This window comes from Nomascus leucogenys, chromosome 12 (genome assembly GCF_006542625.1).
Source record: "Nomascus leucogenys isolate Asia chromosome 12, Asia_NLE_v1, whole genome shotgun sequence".
Lineage (NCBI taxonomy): Eukaryota > Metazoa > Chordata > Mammalia > Primates > Hylobatidae > Nomascus > Nomascus leucogenys.
Window position 1 is genome coordinate 12,043,892 of NC_044392.1, and position 23,826 is coordinate 12,067,717.

Below are 23,826 nucleotides of genomic sequence, written 5' to 3' on the forward strand. Positions count from 1 at the left end.
TCATCTTGTCAACTTCCTTGATGTGCCTTGAGTTTCTGTTTCTTCGTCTCTAAATTTTGGAGGACCAGATGCCAGAAAGTCGGGAGACTGAGGAGTAAAGTGTGGAAATCCCTGGCGAGAGCCTGGTACTGGGGACAGTTTTGTCCTTGGGATGGACCTTGCTCCTGCCCTGTAGGCAGTGACGAGAGCAGCATGTCCAGGCTTTCACTGAGGCAGGCATGTCTGTCTTTTCTCAGAGTCTGAAGACGCAAAGACCTCATGAAGTCTACGCTGAGGGATGAGCGGCTCTTCATGGAAGAGGAGCTTTCGGAGCAGCTCAGGTGAGGGGGCCCCGTGGGGGCAGGCAGGTGGGCAGGTGTGTAAATCTCTGAAGTACAGCAGCTCGGCGGGGAGAAATAAGAGCCAAGCTGGGCCAGGGGAAAGGCGGGAATTGCCATGGCAGGCTCATGACACACGAAGATTTATCAAGCAGAGAACAAAGATGATAATAAGTTATGGGTTGCAGTTGTTTCTCAGAGCCTTACTTTCCGTTTTTCAAACAAGTAATTGTTGAGGTGAAATGCGCATAACACAAAATTAACCAAAGGAGGGGAACCACCCAGCAGCATTCAGTATACTCAAAATGATGGGCCATCACCACCCCACTTACCCTTAGTCAGAATCACCTCCTGACTGACTGCGGCCTCTCATCGTTTCACTCCATCAGTGTTGCCTTCTCGAGCCTGTCATTCTTTTCTTTCATCTTTTCAATTGGCCCCATCTGCACCTGGCCTCGTTTCTGTCCATGGCTTTGTATCTAGTCGCTGCAAGATGCACTATGTGTATATGCACATGGAAATGTCCATGGGCAGAGTGAGGAACTGAAAGGGTGGATGTCCTTTTGAAACTGAATTAGGAAGGGACCTACTTTTGTTGACGGAAGCGACAGATGAATGGAATATCGTGGAGGATCTTCCAGGAGCCCTCTCTCGTATGGAGGAAGCCTGTGAACCGTTTTTTATTCTTCCTCTGGGACGCAGACATTTCTTTAAACACGTGCTGACCTTCTGCTTGGAGGTCTCCTTGAGGACATTGTCTCAGAAATCTGTGTCGCAATATTAGAACTGATCGCTCATCCCTTTCCACTGTAAAATTTTCTCTACTATCTCACCTTAGGCAATATGAAGTCCTGGTTTTCTCTCGGGAACGGGAGCTGACCCGGTTAAGCGTGAAGTTACGGGAAGGGAGAGATGCCGCCCGCTCATTGATTCGGCATCTCCAGGCCCTTCTCACTCCGGATGAGCCGGACGAGTCCCAGGGGTGGGACCTCCGAGAAGAGCTGGCTGAGGGATGTAGGCGGGCGCAGCACCTCATCCAAAAGCTCAGCCCAGGTAAGGTGGCCATAGGTCCTGATGACCCAAAACCCCAGGCTTATGAGAGACTCCAGACCTCCATACTTTCACAATGACAGTTGTAGCGGTGGTGTTTTTTCCCACTAAACATATGTGGCCGTGACATGACCAGGACTTCCTGGGTAAGAACAGAGATGGGAAGCCCATGGGGTTGGAGGTCACAGTATTGCAAATGTCCCTCCTTCCTTGATGGAAGGTGGTCTTTGGAGCAAGAAGCAGCACGTTTCTAGTTTTAAAGGACAGGAAGGAGGCTGTGACAGGAGGGCGCTTGTTAGAGTGAAAAGAGCTCTGGACTCAGAAGGCAGGTTCTCAGGCTGTCTCTTTGGCAATGTTCTTAGTAACTGTCGGTGAGTGAGTGATTTGTCCTTCCTGAGTTTCTCTGTCTCCATCTGCAAGGCACGCAAATGGTCTCTGCAAGTGTCTGAAGCATCCAAATGTGGGAACACTTAAGACCGCCTTTCAAAATGAGACAAAGCCCCTTCCGTGTGGTGCTGCAGAAGGCACTTGATGTGGGGGCATTTGGTGGTAGGAAGTGCTTCAGACTGGAGCCCTCCCCATAGAGAGAATGTCCCTGAATAACACGGCAGAAGCCACATGATGGAGGGCCGGTGAAGTCTCCTGATCCATACAGGACTGTAGGACAAGTTTGTCCTCTCCAAGAGAGAGAATCAGGTCTGAAATGTGAACCGTGACAGGACACCAAGCCTGTGCCTGGGAATCAGACCCGTCGCGGGATGGGGGAGACAGCTGCCAAAGTCCAGAGAGAGGCTGCAGAAGCCTCCATCATATGGGGAGCAAAAGGTCTTTTCAATATTCGGCCACATCTTGATGGTGGCCCCCCAGATCAGAAATGCATTGCCTGATGGATCAGGAAACCATGCCAGGGCATTTTGTTAAAGATAAAACATGAGAGCTTTCAGCTGAACAGTGACCCATGCCTAGATGTTCATGTCTCTGTGCACATTGGGCTGACTGCGCTTGCAGAGTGTGAAGTGGGAAATATCTGAATGAACACTTCTGTATTTACAGCAAGCGACGAAGGCGAGGATGAAGGTGATAAAGTTGAGGAGGCTGAGAAAGTAGAGGAGTTATGTGCCCCCAGGTAACACGGAATAATCGGGAGCAAGTAATGGGTGGTAACATATGAAAAAGGTCTAGGAGGCACACCCTCTCTGGCATCTACGATGGGCCGAAAGCCTGCATTCCCTTGGCCACAGTATGCGAAATTCAACCCAGCTTAGACACAGGGTGTGGCTGCTGTTGCGTTTCTCTGTGTGTGGCGGGTGTCATGCCTGTACCGTACAGGGATAGCTGAGCCTTCGTCCTCCTCGGCTCCTATCTGTCCAGTGCAGTGAACACCAGTTGCTCTCTTCCTCTCTGGCTCCCATGGCAGCCATGCTGTGTTGCAGAGAGAAGAGGATTGCCTGTTCCCTCTTAAAGGGAACCTCCTGTTTGCTTTCTGGGGCCACTCTCTTAATGCCTCCTGTCAACACCAGCCAGGACTCCCTGGGGTCCAGTCCCTCTGTGCTTAATCTTCTGTCATCTCTATCCCACCCGGCTCACCAGGGAGGTGCAGAAGGCTGAAGAAAAGGAAGTCCCTGAGGACTCACTGGAGGAATGTGCCGTCACTTGTTCCAATAGCCACGGCCCTTGTGAGTCCCACCAGCCTCACGGGAACACCAAAGTCACATTTGAGGAAGACCAAGTCGGCCCACCTCCAGTTGTAGACAGTGCATCCTCTGATGATGAGCGGCAGGATGCTCCAAACCTTCTCCCAGGTAGCCTCTATTTTCCTTGTGTCTCGTACCTCTGCCTAGGCTATGGAAGATGAATTGTGAGGACAGGCTGTATACATACATACTGGTTTAGTCAGAAACTAGGATGGAGCTAGGTGCGGTGACTCACACGTATAATCACAGCACTTTGGGAGGCCCAAGTGGGAGGATCATTTGAGTTCAGGGGTTCAAGAACAGCCTGGACAAGATGGTGAAACCCATCTTTACAAAGAATACAAACAACTAGCCAGGCATGGTGCTGCGTGCCTATAGTCCCAACGGCTCAGGAGGTTTAGGTGGGAGGATTGGCTCAGACCATCCTCCCACCCTCATTCACTACTCTCAGGCTAGACTCTCTCTCCTTTTCATTGGCTTGTCTTAGCTATTAATAAGAAGTCTCTGGCTAGGGGCGCTGGCTCACATCTTTAATCCCAGCACTTTGGGAGGCCGAGGTGGGCAAATCACCTGAGGTCAGGAGTTGGAAACCAGCCTGGCCAACGTGGCGAAACCCCATCTCTACTAAAAATACAAAAGTTAGCTGGCATGGTGGTTGGCGCCTGTAATCCCGGCTACTTGGGAGGCTGAGGCACGAGAATCGCTTGAACCCGGGAGGGCACAGGTTGCAGTGAGCTGAGATCGCGCCACTGCACTCCAGCCTGGGCGACAGAGTGAGACTCCGTCTCCAACGAAAAACCAAAAACCAAAAACCAACCAAACAAACAAAATAACTTAAAACACAAAAAACAGTCTGTTGTGCTAGACACAAACATTGGCCGCTCATGGGGTCAACAACTCAGGGCCCAGCCTTACTTTGTAGAAACTTATAAGCAAGAAAAGGGTAGAAGTGTTTATGTCCTGGTTTCAAGGTGACTGCGTAGCTAAGACAAGTTGACTTAAAGGAGATCAAGACTGGAGATGAGAAGAGTGAAACCAGGGAAGCAACATCTTCAAAGAAGTGGGCGAGGCTGCAGTGACATCCCTCAGTCCTGATTAAACCTACTTGATTTCACCAGTTTTTAACCCATCATGTGTTTGGGTGTCTTCTCCCCAGCCCCTGGCCCCACCTCTTCTGCCACACACGTCAGCGTGGTGGTATCTGCGGGCCCTTGGTCCAGTGAGAAGGCAGAGATGACCATCCGAAGATATGATTTAAAAATCAAGGATGTTTAAGATCTTTGACATATTTGTCCTTGAAATTCCCAGTAAAAGGGAAACCATCAGTCCCATAGCCCGAGGGGCCTTCCCGACTGTACGGGAAATCACTGCTTCATGCCTCAGTGCAGTGTTTTAGAGGGGAGGCTGCAAGGCTTGGGAAAGTGGCCCCGCATTCAGAGTCAGACCTCAGGGGCTGTGAATTCTGACTCCACTTAATTGTGGTTGAATCATCTTGTCAACTTCCTTGATGTGCCTTGAGTTTCTGTTTCTTCGTCTCTAAATTTTGGAGGACCAGATGCCAGAAAGTCGGGAGACTGAGGAGTAAAGGTGTGGAAATCCCTGGCGAGAGCCTGGTACTGGGGACAGTTTTGTCCTTGGGATGGACCTTGCTCCTGCCCTGTAGGCAGTGACGAGAGCAGCATGTCCAGGCTTTCACTGAGGCAGGCATGTCTGTCTTTTCTCAGAGTCTGAAGACCGCAAAGACCTCATGAAGTCTACGCTGAGGGATGAGCGGCTCTTCATGGAAGAGGAGCTTTCGGAGCAGCTCAGGTGAGGGGGCCCCGTGGGGGCAGGCAGGTGGGCAGGTGTGTAAATCTCTGAAGTACAGCAGCTCGGCGGGGAGAAATAAGAGCCAAGCTGGGCCAGGGGAAAGGCGGGAATTGCCATGGCAGGCTCATGACACACGAAGATTTATCAAGCAGAGAACAAAGATGATAATAAGTTATGGGTTGCAGTTGTTTCTCAGAGCCTTACTTTCCGTTTTTCAAACAAGTAATTGTTGAGGTGAAATGCGCATAACACAAAATTAACCAAAGGAGCGGGAACCACCCAGCAGCATTCAGTATACTCAAAATGATGGGCCATCACCACCCCACTTACCCTTAGTCAGAATCACCTCCTGACTGACTGCGGCCTCTCATCGTTTCACTCCATCAGTGTTGCCTTCTCGAGCCTGTCGTTCTTTTCTTTCATCTTTTCAATTGGCCCCATCTGCACCTGGCCTCGTTTCTGTCCATGGCTTTGTATCTAGTCGCTGCAAGATGCACTATGTGTATATGCACATGGAAATGTCCATGGGCAGAGTGAGGAACTGAAAGGGTGGATGTCCTTTTGAAACTGAATTAGGAAGGGACCTACTTTTGTTGACGGAAGCGACAGATGAATGGAACGTCGTGGAGGATCTTCCAGGAGCCCTCTCTCGTATGGAGGAAGCCTGTGAACCGTTTTTTTATTCTTCCTCTTGGCCGCAGACATTTCTTTAAACACGTGCTGACCTTCTGCTTGGAGGTCTCCTTGAGGACATTGTCTCAGAAATCTGTGTCGCAATATTAGAACTGATCGCTCATCCCTTTCCACTGTAAAATTTTCTCTACTATCTCACCTTAGGCAATATGAAGTCCTGGTTTTCTCTCGGGAACGGGAGCTGACCCGGTTAAGCGTGAAGTTACGGGAAGGGAGAGATGCCGCCCGCTCATTGATTCGGCATCTCCAGGCCCTTCTCACTCCGGATGAGCCGGACGAGTCCCAGGGGTGGGACCTCCGAGAAGAGCTGGCTGAGGGATGTAGGCGGGCGCAGCACCTCATCCAAAAGCTCAGCCCAGGTAAGGTGGCCATAGGTCCTGATGACCCAAAACCCCAGGCTTATGAGAGACTCCAGACCTCCATACTTTCACAATGACAGTTGTAGCGGTGGTGTTTTTTCCCACTAAACATATGTGGCCGTGACATGACCAGGACTTCCTGGGTAAGAACAGAGATGGGAAGCCCATGGGGTTGGAGGTCACAGTATTGCAAATGTCCCTCCTTCCTTGATGGAAGGTGGTCTTTGGAGCAAGAAGCAGCACGTTTCTAGTTTTAAAGGACAGGAAGGAGGCTGTGACAGGAGGGCGCTTGTTAGAGTGAAAAGAGCTCTGGACTCAGAAGGCAGGTTCTCAGGCTGTCTCTTTGGCATGTTCTTAGTAACTGTCGGTGAGTGAGTGATTTGTCCTTCCTGAGTTTCTCTGTCTCCATCTGCAAAGGCACGCAAATGGTCTCCTGCAAGTGTCTGAAGCATCCAAATGTGGGAACACTTAAGACCGCCTTTCAAAATGAGACAAAGCCCCTTCCCGTGTGGTGCTGCAGAAGGCACTTGATGTGGGGGCATTTGGTGGTAGGAAGTGCTTCAGACTGGAGCCCTCCCCATAGAGAGAATGTCCCTGAATAACACGGCAGAAGCCACATGATGGAGGGCCGGTGAAGTCTCCTGATCCATACAGGACTGTAGGACAAGTTTGTCCTCTCCCAAGAGAGAGAATCAGGTCTGAAATGTGAACCGTGACAGGACACCAAGCCTGTGCCTGGGAATCAGACCCGTCGCGGGATGGGGGAGACAGCTGCCAAAGTCCAGAGAGAGGCTGCAGAAGCCTCCATCATATGGGGAGCAAAAGGTCTTTTCAATATTCGGCCACATCTTGATGGTGGCCCCCCAGATCAGAAATGCATTGCCTGATGGATCAGGAAACCATGCCAGGGCATTTTGTTAAAGATAAAACATGAGAGCTTTCAGCTGAACAGTGACCCATGCCTAGATGTTCATGTCTCTGTGCACATTGGGCTGACTGCGCTTGCAGAGTGTGAAGTGGGAAATATCTGAATGAACACTTCTGTATTTACAGCAAGCGACGAAGGCGAGGATGAAGGTGATAAAGTTGAGGAGGCTGAGAAAGTAGAGGAGTTATGTGCCCCCAGGTAACACGGAATAATCGGGAGCAAGTAATGGGTGGTAACATATGAAAAAGGTCTAGGAGGCACACCCTCTCTGGCATCTACGATGGGCCGAAAGCCTGCATTCCCTTGGCCACAGTATGCGAAATTCAACCCAGCTTAGACACAGGGTGTGGCTGCTGTTGCGTTTCTCTGTGTGTGGCGGGTGTCATGCCTGTACCGTACAGGGATAGCTGAGCCTTCGTCCTCCTCGGCTCCTATCTGTCCAGTGCAGTGAACACCAGTTGCTCTCTTCCTCTCTGGCTCCCATGGCAGCCATGCTGTGTTGCAGAGAGAAGAGGATTGCCTGTTCCCTCTTAAAGGGAACCTCCTGTTTGCTTTCTGGGGCCACTCTCTTAATGCCTCCTGTCAACACCAGCCAGGACTCCCTGGGGTCCAGTCCCTCTGTGCTTAATCTTCTGTCATCTCTATCCCACCCGGCTCACCAGGGAGGTGCAGAAGGCTGAAGAAAAGGAAGTCCCTGAGGACTCACTGGAGGAATGTGCCGTCACTTGTTCCAATAGCCACGGCCCTTGTGAGTCCCACCAGCCTCACGGGAACACCAAAGTCACATTTGAGGAAGACCAAGTCGGCCCACCTCCAGTTGTAGACAGTGCATCCTCTGATGATGAGCGGCAGGATGCTCCAAACCTTCTCCCAGGTAGCCTCTATTTTCCTTGTGTCTCGTACCTCTGCCTAGGCTATGGAAGATGAATTGTGAGGACAGGCTGTATACATACATACTGGTTTAGTCAGAAACTAGGATGGAGCTAGGTGCGGTGACTCACACGTATAATCACAGCACTTTGGGAGGCCCAAGTGGGAGGATCATTTGAGTTCAGGGGTTCAAGAACAGCCTGGACAAGATGGTGAAACCCATCTTTACAAAGAATACAAACAACTAGCCAGGCATGGTGCTGCGTGCCTATAGTCCCAACGGCTCAGGAGGTTTAGGTGGGAGGATTGGCTCAGACCATCCTCCCACCCTCATTCACTACTCTCAGGCTAGACTCTCTCTCCTTTTCATTGGCTTGTCTTAGCTATTAATAAGAAGTCTCTGGCTAGGGGCGCTGGCTCACATCTTTAATCCCAGCACTTTGGGAGGCCGAGGTGGGCAAATCACCTGAGGTCAGGAGTTGGAAACCAGCCTGGCCAACGTGGCGAAACCCCATCTCTACTAAAAATACAAAAGTTAGCTGGCATGGTGGTTGGCGCCTGTAATCCCGGCTACTTGGGAGGCTGAGGCACGAGAATCGCTTGAACCCGGGAGGGCACAGGTTGCAGTGAGCTGAGATCGCGCCACTGCACTCCAGCCTGGGCGACAGAGTGAGACTCCGTCTCCAACGAAAAACCAAAAACCAAAAACCAACCAAACAAACAAAATAACTTAAAACACAAAAAACAGTCTGTTGTGCTAGACACAAACATTGGCCGCTCATGGGGTCAACAACTCAGGGCCCAGCCTTACTTTGTAGAAACTTATAAGCAAGAAAAGGGTAGAAGTGTTTATGTCCTGGTTTCAAGGTGACTGCGTAGCTAAGACAAGTTGACTTAAAGGAGATCAAGACTGGAGATGAGAAGAGTGAAACCAGGGAAGCAACATCTTCAAAGAAGTGGGCGAGGCTGCAGTGACATCCCTCAGTCCTGATTAAACCTACTTGATTTCACCAGTTTTTAACCCATCATGTGTTTGGGTGTCTTCTCCCCAGCCCCTGGCCCCACCTCTTCTGCCACACACGTCAGCGTGGTGGTATCTGCGGGCCCTTGGTCCAGTGAGAAGGCAGAGATGACCATCCGAAGATATGATTTAAAAATCAAGGATGTTTAAGATCTTTGACATATTTGTCCTTGAAATTCCCAGTAAAAGGGAAACCATCAGTCCCATAGCCCGAGGGGCCTTCCCGACTGTACGGGAAATCACTGCTTCATGCCTCAGTGCAGTGTTTAGAGGGGAGGCTGCAAGGCTTGGGAAAGTGGCCCCGCATTCAGAGTCAGACCTCAGGGGCTGTGAATTCTGACTCCACTTAATTGTGGTTGAATCATCTTGTCAACTTCCTTGATGTGCCTTGAGTTTCTGTTTCTTCGTCTCTAAATTTTGGAGGACCAGATGCCAGAAAGTCGGGAGACTGAGGAGTAAAGGTGTGGAAATCCCTGGCGAGAGCCTGGTACTGGGGACAGTTTTGTCCTTGGGATGGACCTTGCTCCTGCCCTGTAGGCAGTGACGAGAGCAGCATGTCCAGGCTTTCACTGAGGCAGGCATGTCTGTCTTTTCTCAGAGTCTGAAGACCGCAAAGACCTCATGAAGTCTACGCTGAGGGATGAGCGGCTCTTCATGGAAGAGGAGCTTTCGGAGCAGCTCAGGTGAGGGGGCCCCGTGGGGGCAGGCAGGTGGGCAGGTGTGTAAATCTCTGAAGTACAGCAGCTCGGCGGGGAGAAATAAGAGCCAAGCTGGGCCAGGGGAAAGGCGGGAATTGCCATGGCAGGCTCATGACACACGAAGATTTATCAAGCAGAGAACAAAGATGATAATAAGTTATGGGTTGCAGTTGTTTCTCAGAGCCTTACTTTCCGTTTTTCAAACAAGTAATTGTTGAGGTGAAATGCGCATAACACAAAATTAACCAAAGGAGCGGGAACCACCCAGCAGCATTCAGTATACTCAAAATGATGGGCCATCACCACCCCACTTACCCTTAGTCAGAATCACCTCCTGACTGACTGCGGCCTCTCATCGTTCCACTCCATCAGTGTTGCCTTCTCGAGCCTGTCATTCTTTTCTTTCATCTTTTCAATTGGCCCCATCTGCACCTGGCCTCGTTTCTGTCCATGGCTTTGTATCTAGTCGCTGCAAGATGCACTATGTGTATATGCACATGGAAATGTCCATGGGCAGAGTGAGGAACTGAAAGGGTGGATGTCCTTTTGAAACTGAATTAGGAAGGGACCTACTTTTGTTGACGGAAGCGACAGATGAATGGAACGTCGTGGAGGATCTTCCAGGAGCCCTCTCTCGTATGGAGGAAGCCTGTGAACCGTTTTTTTATTCTTCCTCTTGGCCGCAGACATTTCTTTAAACACGTGCTGACCTTCTGCTTGGAGGTCTCCTTGAGGACATTGTCTCAGAAATCTGTGTCGCAATATTAGAACTGATCGCTCATCCCTTTCCACTGTAAAATTTTCTCTACTATCTCACCTTAGGCAATATGAAGTCCTGGTTTTCTCTCGGGAACGGGAGCTGACCCGGTTAAGCGTGAAGTTACGGGAAGGGAGAGATGCCGCCCGCTCATTGATTCGGCATCTCCAGGCCCTTCTCACTCCGGATGAGCCGGACGAGTCCCAGGGGTGGGACCTCCGAGAAGAGCTGGCTGAGGGATGTAGGCGGGCGCAGCACCTCATCCAAAAGCTCAGCCCAGGTAAGGTGGCCATAGGTCCTGATGACCCAAAACCCCAGGCTTATGAGAGACTCCAGACCTCCATACTTTCACAATGACAGTTGTAGCGGTGGTGTTTTTTCCCACTAAACATATGTGGCCGTGACATGACCAGGACTTCCTGGGTAAGAACAGAGATGGGAAGCCCATGGGGTTGGAGGTCACAGTATTGCAAATGTCCCTCCTTCCTTGATGGAAGGTGGTCTTTGGAGCAAGAAGCAGCACGTTTCTAGTTTTAAAGGACAGGAAGGAGGCTGTGACAGGAGGGCGCTTGTTAGAGTGAAAAGAGCTCTGGACTCAGAAGGCAGGTTCTCAGGCTGTCTCTTTGGCAATGTTCTTAGTAACTGTCGGTGAGTGAGTGATTTGTCCTTCCTGAGTTTCTCTGTCTCCATCTGCAAAGGCACGCAAATGGTCTCCTGCAAGTGTCTGAAGCATCCAAATGTGGGAACACTTAAGACCGCCTTTCAAAATGAGACAAAGCCCCTTCCCGTGTGGTGCTGCAGAAGGCACTTGATGTGGGGGCATTTGGTGGTAGGAAGTGCTTCAGACTGGAGCCCTCCCCATAGAGAGAATGTCCCTGAATAACACGGCAGAAGCCACATGATGGAGGGCCGGTGAAGTCTCCTGATCCATACAGGACTGTAGGACAAGTTTGTCCTCTCCCAAGAGAGAGAATCAGGTCTGAAATGTGAACCGTGACAGGACACCAAGCCTGTGCCTGGGAATCAGACCCGTCGCGGGATGGGGGAGACAGCTGCCAAAGTCCAGAGAGAGGCTGCAGAAGCCTCCATCATATGGGGAGCAAAAGGTCTTTTCAATATTCGGCCACATCTTGATGGTGGCCCCCCAGATCAGAAATGCATTGCCTGATGGATCAGGAAACCATGCCAGGGCATTTTGTTAAAGATAAAACATGAGAGCTTTCAGCTGAACAGTGACCCATGCCTAGATGTTCATGTCTCTGTGCACATTGGGCTGACTGCGCTTGCAGAGTGCGAAGTGGGAAATATCTGAATGAACACTTCTGTATTTACAGCAAGCGACGAAGGCGAGGATGAAGATGATAAAGTTGAGGAGGCTGAGAAAGTAGAGGAGTTATGTGCCCCCAGGTAACACGGAATAATCGGGAGCAAGTAATGGGTGGTAACATATGAAAAAGGTCTAGGAGGCACACCCTCTCTGGCATCTACGATGGGCCGAAAGCCTGCATTCCCTTGGCCACAGTATGCGAAATTCAACCCAGCTTAGACACAGGGTGTGGCTGCTGTTGCGTTTCTCTGTGTGTGGCGGGTGTCATGCCTGTACCGTACAGGGATAGCTGAGCCTTCGTCCTCCTCGGCTCCTATCTGTCCAGTGCAGTGAACACCAGTTGCTCTCTTCCTCTCTGGCTCCCATGGCAGCCATGCTGTGTTGCAGAGAGAAGAGGATTGCCTGTTCCCTCTTAAAGGGAACCTCCTGTTTGCTTTCTGGGGCCACTCTCTTAATGCCTCCTGTCAACACCAGCCAGGACTCCCTGGGGTCCAGTCCCTCTGTGCTTAATCTTCTGTCATCTCTATCCCACCCGGCTCACCAGGGAGGTGCAGAAGGCTGAAGAAAAGGAAGTCCCTGAGGACTCACTGGAGGAATGTGCCGTCACTTGTTCCAATAGCCACGGCCCTTGTGAGTCCCACCAGCCTCACGGGAACACCAAAGTCACATTTGAGGAAGACCAAGTCGGCCCACCTCCAGTTGTAGACAGTGCATCCTCTGATGATGAGCGGCAGGATGCTCCAAACCTTCTCCCAGGTAGCCTCTATTTTCCTTTGTCTCACACCTTTTCCTATGCTGAGGAAGATAACCTCTGAAGACAGGCTCTATACACACAAATTGCTTTTAATAAAATATTTGATGGGATTCTATACAGCGATATCAGGGGGTTTTCTGTCCTTCTCAGCTAGTGTCATGCCTTTATCTCCCAGTCCCCAGTGTCAAGTTACTGGACCCCAGATAAGTGTCTCAATCTCATAGTCACCTGAGTGGAAGAGGTGCACAGGAAGTATCTGTGAGGCCTCATAGCTTCGGTTCAGTATCTCTTGTCACATGTGATTAAGTCGTCTGTCCCTGAACAATGTCCATGGAGTTTCTATGCCTTTTTAAGGAGTCTGGCAGCCTTGTCTTTGTATTTGGATGTATTGTTCCCCAGGCTTCACTGCTCTCAGCTTTAATCTTCCTTTTTTCTTTTTTTGTTTTAGTAGAGGCTGGGTTTCGTGGTGTTAGTTAGGATGGTCTCAATCTCCTGACCTCGTGATCCGCCCACCTCAGCCTCCCAAAGTGTTGGGATTACAGGCGTGAGCCACCGCACCCAGCCTCTCAGCTTTAATCTTGATCTCCTTTAAGTCAGCTTGGTTAGCTGCACAGTCACCTTGAAATTAGGACAGAAACTTTTCTTTTTTAGTTTGCTGATATTGTTCCATAAAGCAAGGCTGGACCCTGGTTCTCCACCCCATCAATGCAGTGGCTGACCCAATGTTTCTTTGTAGCATCATAGATTCTCTCTCTTTTTTTTCTTGTGATGGAGTCTCGCTCTGTCACCCAGGCTTGAGTGCAGTGGCTCCATTTTGGCTTGCTGCAACTTCCGCCTCCCGGGTTCAAGAGATTCTCCTGCCTCAGCCTCCTGAGTCGCTGGTACCACAGGTGCTCAGCACCACATCTAGCTAATTTTTGTATTTTTAGTAGAGACGGGGTTCCCTCATGTTGGCCAGGCTGGTCTTGAACTCATGACCTCAAATGATTCACCTGCCTTGACCTCCCAAATCACAGATTCTTTTTAATGCAAGAGTTGTTAGAATTTATCTATCAGTCGAGTTTCATGTGTAGGTCCCTCTAAACAGTTAATGTCCACGTTACCTGGTGATATAAGTCAGTATTGCAACAACACTCCTAGAAAATTGTTTGACCAATTTTTGACGATTTTGGGGGAAAAGTTTTGTTTAACTTTGTATAGACTCAGGCAGGAAATATCGCATTATGGTCTACCCATAGAGGGAAATTTTGGCCTGTGGGTCTGGAAAGCAGGGTCATCTACTTCTCACCAGAGTTAATCTAGGGCACCCTAGAATACTCCTGTCAGAATCCATATTCTTGCACTGAGAATAGTTATGTCCTTGTGCTATGACTGGACACTGATTTGGTCATATGTGAAGTGTGAATTGCTTAATGTGACCTGCTTCTCTGAATTTATTCACAGAAAATGAAAGTGATCATGAGGAAGAGGAAGAAAAAGGGCCAGTGTCTCCCAGGTAATGCTGTGGAATTGTGGGCTGTTAATTCAATAGTGGCAGCTGGAGATTGTAGATTTAGAGAAAATGAGGAAGCAATGAATAGAACTTTTTCTTCCATTCACCCAGCTACAAGTTGTCCTTATTAACAAGGTTGTACATCATTTGTAGCCCTTGTGTTGGTTTTAATTTCGTAGTCCTCTCAAGATAGGAACTTGCAATCAGATGAGCCAGGTGAACTAGCCAAACAGGGATTTCTTGGTGATCTTTTCAAAAAACCAGCTCCTGGATTCACTGATTTTTTTGAAGGGTTTTTTGTGTCTCTATCTCCTTCACTTCTGCTCTGATCTTAGTTATTTCTTGCCTTCTGCTAGCTTTTGAATTTGTTTGCTCTTGCTTCTCTAGTTCTTTTAATTGTGATGTTAAGGTGTTGATTTTAGATCTTTCCTTTCTCTTGTGGGCATTTAGTGCTAGAAATTTCCCTCTCCACACTGCTTTAAATGTGTCCCAGAGATTCTGGTATGTTGTGTCTTTGTTCTCATTGGTTTCAAAGAACATCTTTATTTCTGCCTTCGTTTGGTTATTTACCTAGTAGTCATTCAGGAGCAGGTTGTTCAGTTTCCATGTAGTTGTGTGGTTTTGAGTGAGTTTCTTAATCCTGAGTTCTAATTTGATTGCACTGTGGTCTGAGAGACAGTTTGTTGTGATTTTTGTTCTTTTTCATTTGCTGAGGAATGCTTTAGTTCCAACTATGTGGTCAATTTTGGAATCAGTGTGATGTGATGCTGAGACGAATGTATATTCTGTTGATTTGGGGTGGAGAGTTCTGTAGATGTCTATTAGGTCTGCTTGGTGTAGAGCTGAGTTCAAGTCCTGGATATCCTTGTGAACCTTCTGTCTCATTCATGTGTCTAATATTGACAGTGGGGTGTTAAAGTCTCCCATGATTATTGTGTGGGAGTCTAAGTCTCTTTTTAGGTCTCTCAGGACTTGATTTATGAATCTGGGTGCTCCTGTATTGGATACATATACATTTAGGATAGTTAGCTTTTCATGTTGAATTGATCCCTTTACCATTATGTAATGGCCTTCTTTGTCTCTTTTGATCTTTCTTGGTTTAAAGTCTGTTTTATCAGAGACTATGATTGCAACCCCTGCTTTTTTTTGCTTTCCATTTGCTTGGTAGATCTTCCTCCATCCCTTTATTTTGAGCCTATGTGTGTCTCTGCACGTGAGATGGGTCTCCTGAATACAGCACACTGATAGGTCTTGACTCCTTATCCAATTTGCCAGTCTGTGTCTTTTAATTGGGGCATTTAGCCCATTTACATTTAAGGTTAGTATTGTTATGTGTGAATTTGATCCTGTCATGATGATGTAAGCTGGTTATTTTGCCATTAATTGATGCACTTTCTTCCTAGCATCGATGGTCTTTACAATTCGGCATGTTTTTGCAGTGATTGGCTGGTACTGGTTGTTCCTTTCCATGTTTAGTGCTTCCTTCAGGAGCTCTTGTAAGGCAGGCCTGGTGGTGACAAAAATCTCTCAGCATTTGCTTGTCTGTAAAGGATTTTATTTCTCCTTCACTTATGAAGCTTAGTTTGGCTGGATATGAAATTCTGTGTTGAAAATTCTTTTCTTTATGAACATCGAATATTGGCCCTCACTCTCTTCTGGCTTGTAGGGTTTCTGCAGAGAGATCCACTGTTATTCTGGTGGGCTTCCCTTATTGGGTAACCCGACCTTTCTCTCTGGCTGCCCTTAACCTTTTTTCCTTTACTTCAACTTTGGTGAATCTGACAATTATGTGTCATGGAGTTGCTCTTCTCGAGGAGTATCTTTGTGGTGTTCTCTGTATTTCCTGAATTTGAATGTTGGCCTGCCTTGCTAGGTTGGGGAAGTTCTCCTGGATAATATCCTGAAGAGTGTTTTCCAGCTTGGTTCCATTCTCCCCGTCACTTTCGGGTACACCAATCAAACGTAGATTTGGTCTTTTCATATAGTCCCATATTTATTGGAGGCTTTGTTCATTTCTTTTTACTCATTTTTCTCTAAACTGCTCTTCTCACTTCATTTCATTAATTTGATCTTCAATCACTAATACCCTTTCTTCCACTTGATCGAATCGGCTACTGAAGCTTGTGCATGCGTCACTTAGTTCTCGTGCCATGGTTTTCAGCTCCATCAGGTCATTTAAGGTCTTCTCTACATTGTTTATTCTAGTTAGCCATTTGTCCAATCTTTTTTCAAGGTTTTTAGCTTCCTTGCGATGGGTTTGCGCATCCTCCTTTAGCTCGGAGAAGTTTGTTATTACTGACTTCTGAAGCCTACTTCTGTCAGCTCATCAAAGTTATTCTCCGTCTTGCTTTGTTCCATTGCTGGTGAGGAGCTGTGATCCTTTGAAGGAGAAGGGGCGCTCTGGTTTTTAGAATTTTCAGCTTTTCTGCTCCAGTTTCTCCACATCTTTGTGGTTTTATCTACTTTTGGTCTTTGATGCTGGTGACCTACAGATGGGGTTTTGGTGTAGATGTCCTTCTGTTGATGTTGATTCCTTTCTGTTTGTTAGTTTTCCTTTTAACAGTGAGGTCCCTCGGCCGCAGGTCTGGTGGAGTTTGCTGGAGGTCCACTCCAGACCTTCAAACAGGGATTTCTTGGTGTTGCCTGTTCTCTCCCATGTGTTTAAATCCAGGGAGAGAATGTATATATGGTTTCTGCTTATTGTGTGTTAGTATGTTTGCCAGTATTTGTGCAAGCAAAGAAATTGAAAAAATAAACATATTATATCAAAATATTAGAAAAAGGGGAATCTTAATACACAAGATCTATGTCTGCACTGCCTCAAGAGCTCTGTTCACTTGAATGCTGCATGTAAAATTCAACCCAATTTATAGGAAGTAGTTGAAGCCCTGTGTTAGTTCTCTGTGCTGCAAGTCATGATGGTAGTTTACAGGGAGAGTCTGGGTGCCCTGCATTGGCTCATCTGTGGCAAATGTACTGAGCACGTGCTGCCCATCTTTGTTCGGTCCTCAGAGCAGTCACCCTGCAGCCTGCAGTTAGAAGGATAGTTTTATTTCTCTTGAAGGAAAGATGCCTTTGGTTTCTGTGACCACTCCATTCTGTCTCCCACCAGATCATCTGGAAGGTTTTGTTGTCTAATCTCTGTTGGTTGTATCTTCTGTCATCCCTGTCCTGCCTGGCTCATCAGGAATCTGCAGGAGTCTGAAGAGGAGGAAGCCCCCCAGGAGTCCTGGGATGAAGGTGATTCGACTCTCTCAATTCCTCCTGACATGTCTGCCTCATACCAGTATGACAGGAGAACCTTTCACTCAGTAGAGGAACAGCAAGTCGGCTTGGCTCTTGACATAGGCAGTGAGTACTCCATTGTGAAGGTGATAAAGCTCCACTTCATGTCCCAGGTAGTCCCCATAATCTCTGGGCCTTGCGCCCCTGGCTGGGCTGAGAGTTGCCATCACTGTGGGTGGAACCTATATATCAATGTAGATTTCAATCACTCTGGAATCGAGTCTGAAGCACAGGCATGGGGTGGGTCAGTGAGCTTTGCCCTCTTCCTAGTCTCAGGCCATGCCCGTGCCACCCTGGACTGACTGTCAGGACATTGAACTCAAAGCAGGTGTGGCAAACTCACCAAGCTATGCAGCACATGTCCAGGAGTTGTCTGTCAGATCAGCTAATCTGAATTAAATGTCTCTTGCCAGCTACAAAGTTCTTTATTTTTTTATTTTTTATTTATTTTTTATTTTTTATTTATTTTTTTTGAGACGGAGTCTCACTCTGTCGCCCAGGTTGGAGTGCAGTGGCGCAAGCTCGGCTCACTGCAAACTCCGCCTCCCGGGTTCACGCCATTCTGCCTCAGCCTCTCCGAGCAGCTGGGACTACAGGCGCCCGCCACCACGCCTGGCTAATTTTTTTGTATTTTTAGTAGAGACGGGGTTTCACCATGGTCTCGACCTCCTGACCTCGTGATCCGCCCACCTCGGCCTCCCAAAGTGCTGGGATTACAAGCGTGAGCCACCGCACCCAGCCTCAAGGTTCTTTGTGAGTTTTGTTTTTTATTTTTTTTTTTTGAGACGGAGTCTCGCTCTGTCGCCCAGGCTGGAATGCAGTGGTGCAATCTCGGCTCACTGCAAGCTCCACCTCCCGGGTTCACGCCATTATCCTGCCTCAGCCTCTCCGAGTAGCTGGGACTACAGGCGCCCGCCACCACGCCCGGCTAATTTTTTTTTGTATTTTTAGTAGAGACGGGGTTTCACCCTGGTCACGATCTCCTGACCTCGTGATCCGCCCGCCTCGGCCTCCCAAAGTGCTGGGATTACAAGCGTGAGCCACTGCGCCCGGCCATGAGTTTTGTTTTCAAAGCATATCTGTGTGGGTCTTTACCTGCCCAAGGCCAGCATCACCCTTGTCTACCTCTCAGTGGAAGATGTGACCCAGGTTTCACTGAATTTATCCCCATTTTCTGTGTCTTGTAAGTTGGCTTGTTTTAGCTCATCTGTCCATCGTCTTGCTGGTATGTTTTCTAGATAAATGGCTGACTTTTCACCCACAAAAGCCATAATAGCTGATGCTTCTCTGTAGAACCAAGTCTCATTTTGACTCAAGAGCTGCTACATTGCACCGCTCCATCAAATCTCAGTGTCCACCATCTCGTAAACTATGAAATCCTGGGTATTTGATGAGAGAAGCTTGAATATTGCAGTATCTCTCCTATGAGGCGTTAGAACAATTTGCCTCAAATCTATTGGAAAAACATTGCTCATCTGTGTACACAAACCTAGGACAGAGCACACTGGGAAGATCACATTCCAAAACGGGGGGATTTTGCCCAAGGCTCATGAAAGGAACCAAGTCAGTTCTCTCAAGACTTGACCTCAGGCCTCCTGGTATATTTCTCTCAAAGTCTCCTGTTCTCACACTGAGAAGACTGATGTCCCTGTGTTAGGATTGGACAGAGGAATGTTTCTGTGCAAGGAAGAACTGCTTCATGTAAGAGGCCCTGTCTGAATTTATTTGCAGGACATTGGTGTGATCAAGTGAAAAAGGAGGACCAAGAGGCCACAGGTCCCTGGTGAGTCTGACAAATTGTGGACAGTTAATTTGATGTTGACACCTGGAGACGCCCAGTCCGGGGAAAACAGTACATGCTGAAAATAATGATTTCATCTTGTCAGACAAGTCTGAATTATGCCTACTAACATTGCTTTTGGTTCTCTCTTTACAGTAAATGTTTAGGTTTCCATTTCTTCCTCCCCTTATCATTTACTAATGTATCATAGGTTAACCATACCTCAGAAGCTATACCCTTATGGCGACTGCATGAAATTTTAAGCACATTTGATGGAAAACTATTGAGCTCACTCTTCTCATGATCACTGTTTGCTGTGTGTCATGAGGGCACTAACTCAGAGTGTCCTTTTACTCCCTTATCAGTGTATCACTTGGCCAAGTCACTGAGCTCACTATCTCTCTCTCTCTCTCTCTGTCTCTCAATCTCTCAATCTCTCTCTGTCTCTCTCTCTCTCTCTCTCTCTGTGTGTGTGTGTGTGTGTCTTTCTCTTTCATCCTTTTCTACCGGGCCCTGGTCTGTCCCAACATAAAGGCAATAATTTGTTACCTCATTAATAGATCTGTCCTTTTTCTTTTCAAACAGTTCCTTATGTTACCCATGAAATCTAGCTGGGGCTGTGTGGTTTCTGATTCCCCCTGGCTTATTCTTTACTTTTCCTACTTTTCCAGGCTCAGCAGGGAGCTACTGGATGAGAAAGAGTCTGAAGTCTTGCAGGACTCCCTGGATAGATTTTATTCAACTCCTTCTGGGTATCTGGAACTGCCTGACTTATGCCAGCCCTACAGAGGTGCGTTTTACTCATTGGAGGAGCAACACCTTGGTTTGGCTGTTGATGTGGACAGTGAGTACCTTATTATGAAGGTGATAAGACTCCACCTGGTCCTCCAGATAAGGGTGATGTTCCTGTTCCAAGTGGCCCTTACTGACCCAAGAGATGTCATTGCCGCAGGCAGGACCTATGGGCGCATATAGGTTGTAATGAAACTAGTTTCAGTTGGAAGCCCAGACATGAAATGGGTCAGTGAGCATGGCTCTATTCCTAGTCTCCAGCCATGCTGTGGCAACCTGAGCCCACTCTCAGCACATTGGACCCAGGCAGATGTAAAAAATTCACAGAAGAATGATTTGGACTCAAGGGTTTGTAGATTTCCTCCTTCATTCTAATTTCAGTGTCTTGCAACCATGAATGAGCTGGGCATTTGATGAGATAGGGCTGAATACTGCAGTTTTCCTCCTAGAAATCATCTGGGGCATTTTCTTTGAATTGATGGGAACAATAAGGCATAACTGTTTGCACAAACTTGGGATAAATGATTTTGGGATAACTGTCTACCAGAATAGTGACATTTGACCCTTAGTTCTGAGATGCAAACCAAAGAATGTCTATCATGACTGGCTTTGAGGCCTCCTGAAATATATCTCCCACATTGTCCTGTTCTCATGCTGAGGAGCCTGAGGTCCCTGTGTGGGAATTAGACAGTGAACTGTCATGGGTGTAGGTGAATTGGCTTATTTTGTCTGTCCCTGTCTGAATTTATTGCAGGAATTAAAAAAGACCAAGAAGAGGAAGAAGACCAAGGCCCACCATGCCCCAGGTAAGTTTGAGCAATTGTCAACAGCTAATTCTGTGTTGACACCTGGAGACTCCTGGTTCAGGGAAAGCATGGCGGGCTGACATTATCGATTACATCCTTTCAACCAAGCCTGAATTATTCCTACTCACATTGCTGTTGGTTTTCATTGCAGTAGATATTTAGGTTTCCGTTTCTTCCTCCCCTTATCATTTACTAACCTACTGTAGGTCGACCATACTTCAAAAGCTGTATCCTCATGGTGACTGCATGGAAACTTGAGCACATTTTATGGAAAATTATTGAGCACTGTCTTTTCATGATCACTGTATGCTGTGTGTCCTGAGGGCACTAACTCAGAGTGTCCTGTACTCCCTCATCAGTGTGTCACCTGGACAATTCACTGAGCTCTCTCTCTCTGCCTCTGTCTCTCTGTCTGTCTGTCTGTCTGTCTGTCTTTCTCTTTCATTCTTTTCTATTTGGCCCTGTTCCATCCCGACTGAAGGCAATAATTTGTTACCTCATTAATGGATGTATCCTTTTTCTTTTTTAACCACTTCCTTATGCTACCCATGAAATCTAGTTGGGGCTCTTTTGTGTCTGATTTCCCCTGGCTTATTCTTTACTTTTTCTACTTTTCCAGGCTCAGCAGAGAGCTGCTGGAGGTAGTAGAGCCTGAGGACTTGCAGGACTCACTGGATAGATGTTATTCGACTCCTTCCAGTTATCTAGAACAGCCTGATTCATGGCAGCCCTACGGAAGTTCCTTTCACTCATTGGAGGAAGAACACATTGGCTTTTCTCTTGATGTGGATGGTGAGTACCTTTCTATGATGGTGATAAGGATCCACTGAGTTTTCCGTATAGAGATCATATTCCTGCTCCAAGAGGCCGTTACTGAGCTGAGAGATGTCATTGCTGCACTGAGGACCTATAGGCACATGTAGGTTGAATGAAACTCTAGTTCTACCTGAAAGCCCAGACATGGGATGGGTCAGTGAGCGTGGCTCTCTTCCTAGTGTCAGGCCGTGCCTGTGGCACTCTGATTCTACTCTGAAGGCACTGGACCTGGGCAGATGTGACAAATTCAGAGAACTATGATTTTGACTCAAGGGTTGGTAGATTTCCTTTCTCACTCTAATTTCAGTGTTTAAAATCCTCACAACCATGAACAATCTGAGTATCTGATGAGACAGGGCTGAATATTGCGGTTTCTCTCTTAGAAATCATTTGAGGGCATTTGCTTTAAATTGATTGGAAAAATATGGGATAACCGTTTGCACAAACTTGGAACAAATGATATTGGGATAACGATCTACCAGAATAGGGACATTTTACCCTTAGTTTCTGGGACAAAAAATTAGGAATCTCTATCATGGCCAGCCTTCAGGCCTCCTGAAATATATCTCTCACAGTGTCCTATTCTTATATTGAGGAGCCTGAGGTCCCTGTGTGAGGATTAGACAGTGGAATGTTATGTGTGTAGGGGGATCAGCTTAATATGTCTGTCCATGTCTGAATTTATTGCAGAAATTGAAAAGTACCAAGAAGGGGAAGAAGATCAAAACCCACCATGCCCCAGGTAACTTTCAACAATTGTGGTCGCTTAAATCTGTGTTAACACCTGGAGACGAGAGATCCAGGGAAAACCGTGTGTTTGATTTCATGTTTTCAACAAAGGCTGAATTACTCCTACTGACATTGCTATTGGTTTTCATTGCAGTGGACGTTTAGGTTTCCATTTCTTCCTCCCCTTATCATTTACTAATGTACCATAGGTTGACCATACCTCAGAAGCTGTACCCTTATGGCGACTGCATGGAATTTTAAGCACATTTGATGGAAAACTATTGAGCTCACTCTTCTCATGATCACTGTTTTCTGTGTGTCATGAGGGCACTAACTCAGAGTGTCCTTTTACTCCCTTACCAGTGTGTCACCTGGCCAAGTCACTGAGCTTACTATCTCTCTCACTCTCTCTCTCTCTGTCTCTCAATCTCTCTCTCTGTCTCTCTCTGTCTCTCTCTCTCTCTCTCTCTGTCTGTCTTTCTCTTTCATTGTTTTCTACCTGCCCCTGTTCTATCCCAACATAAAGGCAATTTTTTTTTACCTCATTAATGGATCTATCCTTTTCCTTTTTTAACCACTTCCTTATGTTACCCCTGAAATCTAGTTGGGGCTCTGTGGTGTCTGATTTTCCCTGGCTGCTTCTTTAGTTTTGTCTCCTTTTCCAGGCTCAGTGGGGTGCCGATGGAAGCAGAAGAGCCTGAAGTCTTGCAGGACTCACTGGATAGATTTTATTCAACTCCTTCAACTTACTTTGAACTACCTGCCTCATTCCATCACTACAGAAGTGACTTTTACTTATTTGAGGAAGAGCACGTCAGCTTGGCCCTTTACATGGACAATAGGTTTTTTACTTCGACGGTGATAAGGCACCACCTGGTCTTCCAGATGGGAGGCATATTCCCACACTAAGCAGCCCTTACTAAGCTGAGAGATGTCATTGCTGCAGGCAGGACCTGTAGGCACATGTAGGTTTGAATAAAACTGTAGTTCCCTTTGGAAGCCCAGACAAAAGTTTTTAATTGTATAGATTAAAATAATTTTGGACAAAAATTAAAACTCAATAGGATGGGAAAGTGGGCATGGCTCTATTCCTATTCTCAGACCATGCCAGTGGCCACCTGTGCTCAGTCTGAAGACATTGGACCCAAATTAGGTGTGACACGTTCACATGACTGTAGCACATGCCGGGAGTGATCTGCGAGACATTCTAATTTGAACCAGTTATCTCTGGGTAGCTACAAAGTTCCTCAGGGATTTCATTTTGCAGGCATGTCTCAGCTTCTATATCTGCTCAAGGTCAGTGTCATCTTTGTGTTTAGCTCATCCAAAGGTGTCACCCTAGTTTCAATGAACCTAACCCCATTCTTTGTATCTTCAGTGTTGGTTTGTTTTAGCTGATCCATCTGTAACACAGGAGGGATCCTTGGCTGAGGATTATATTTCAGAGCCACTGACTGCTCTTGACAATTGTTAACCCACTAGCCTCCTTTGATTAGAGAAGCCATGGTCCTTCAGCCTCCAATTGATATCAATACTTAGGAAGACCACAGCTAGATGGACAAACAGCATTGAGAGGCCTTAGCCCTACTCCTTTCAATTCCATCCTGTAAGAAACAGGAGTCAGGAGCCACTGGCAGGGGACAGCATGTCACCCGGGACTCTGCCGGTGCAGAATATGAACAATGCCATGTTCTTGCAGAAAATGCTTAGCCTGAGTTTCATAGGAGGTAATCACCAGACAACTGCAGAATGTAGAACACTGAGCAGGACAACTGACCTGTCTCCTTCACACAGTCCACGCCACCACGACTCACACAACAAAAAGGAGGAGAGATATTTTGGGTTCAAA

The 23,826-nt window shown here is 47.4% G+C and overlaps 1 protein-coding gene across 1 annotated transcript; it reads left to right on the forward strand.

Annotated features, from left to right (window-relative positions):
* The first annotated feature begins 253 nt into the window (after positions 1-253).
* LOC100583204 (neuroblastoma breakpoint family member 3-like) lies at positions 254-23,255 on the forward strand. Its single transcript, XM_030823659.1, has 16 exons — positions 254-320; positions 1,156-1,370; positions 2,421-2,493; positions 2,958-3,169; positions 4,786-4,870; positions 5,708-5,922; positions 6,976-7,048; positions 7,513-7,724; positions 9,340-9,424; positions 10,262-10,476; positions 18,786-18,837; positions 19,506-19,678; positions 20,381-20,432; positions 21,052-21,224; positions 21,939-21,990; positions 22,643-23,255. Exons 1-16 carry the CDS (start codon positions 259-261, stop codon positions 22,884-22,886), a joined length of 2,193 nt encoding a protein of 730 aa, XP_030679519.1. The 5' UTR covers positions 254-258; the 3' UTR covers positions 22,887-23,255.
* The last annotated feature ends 571 nt before the right edge of the window (positions 23,256-23,826 follow it).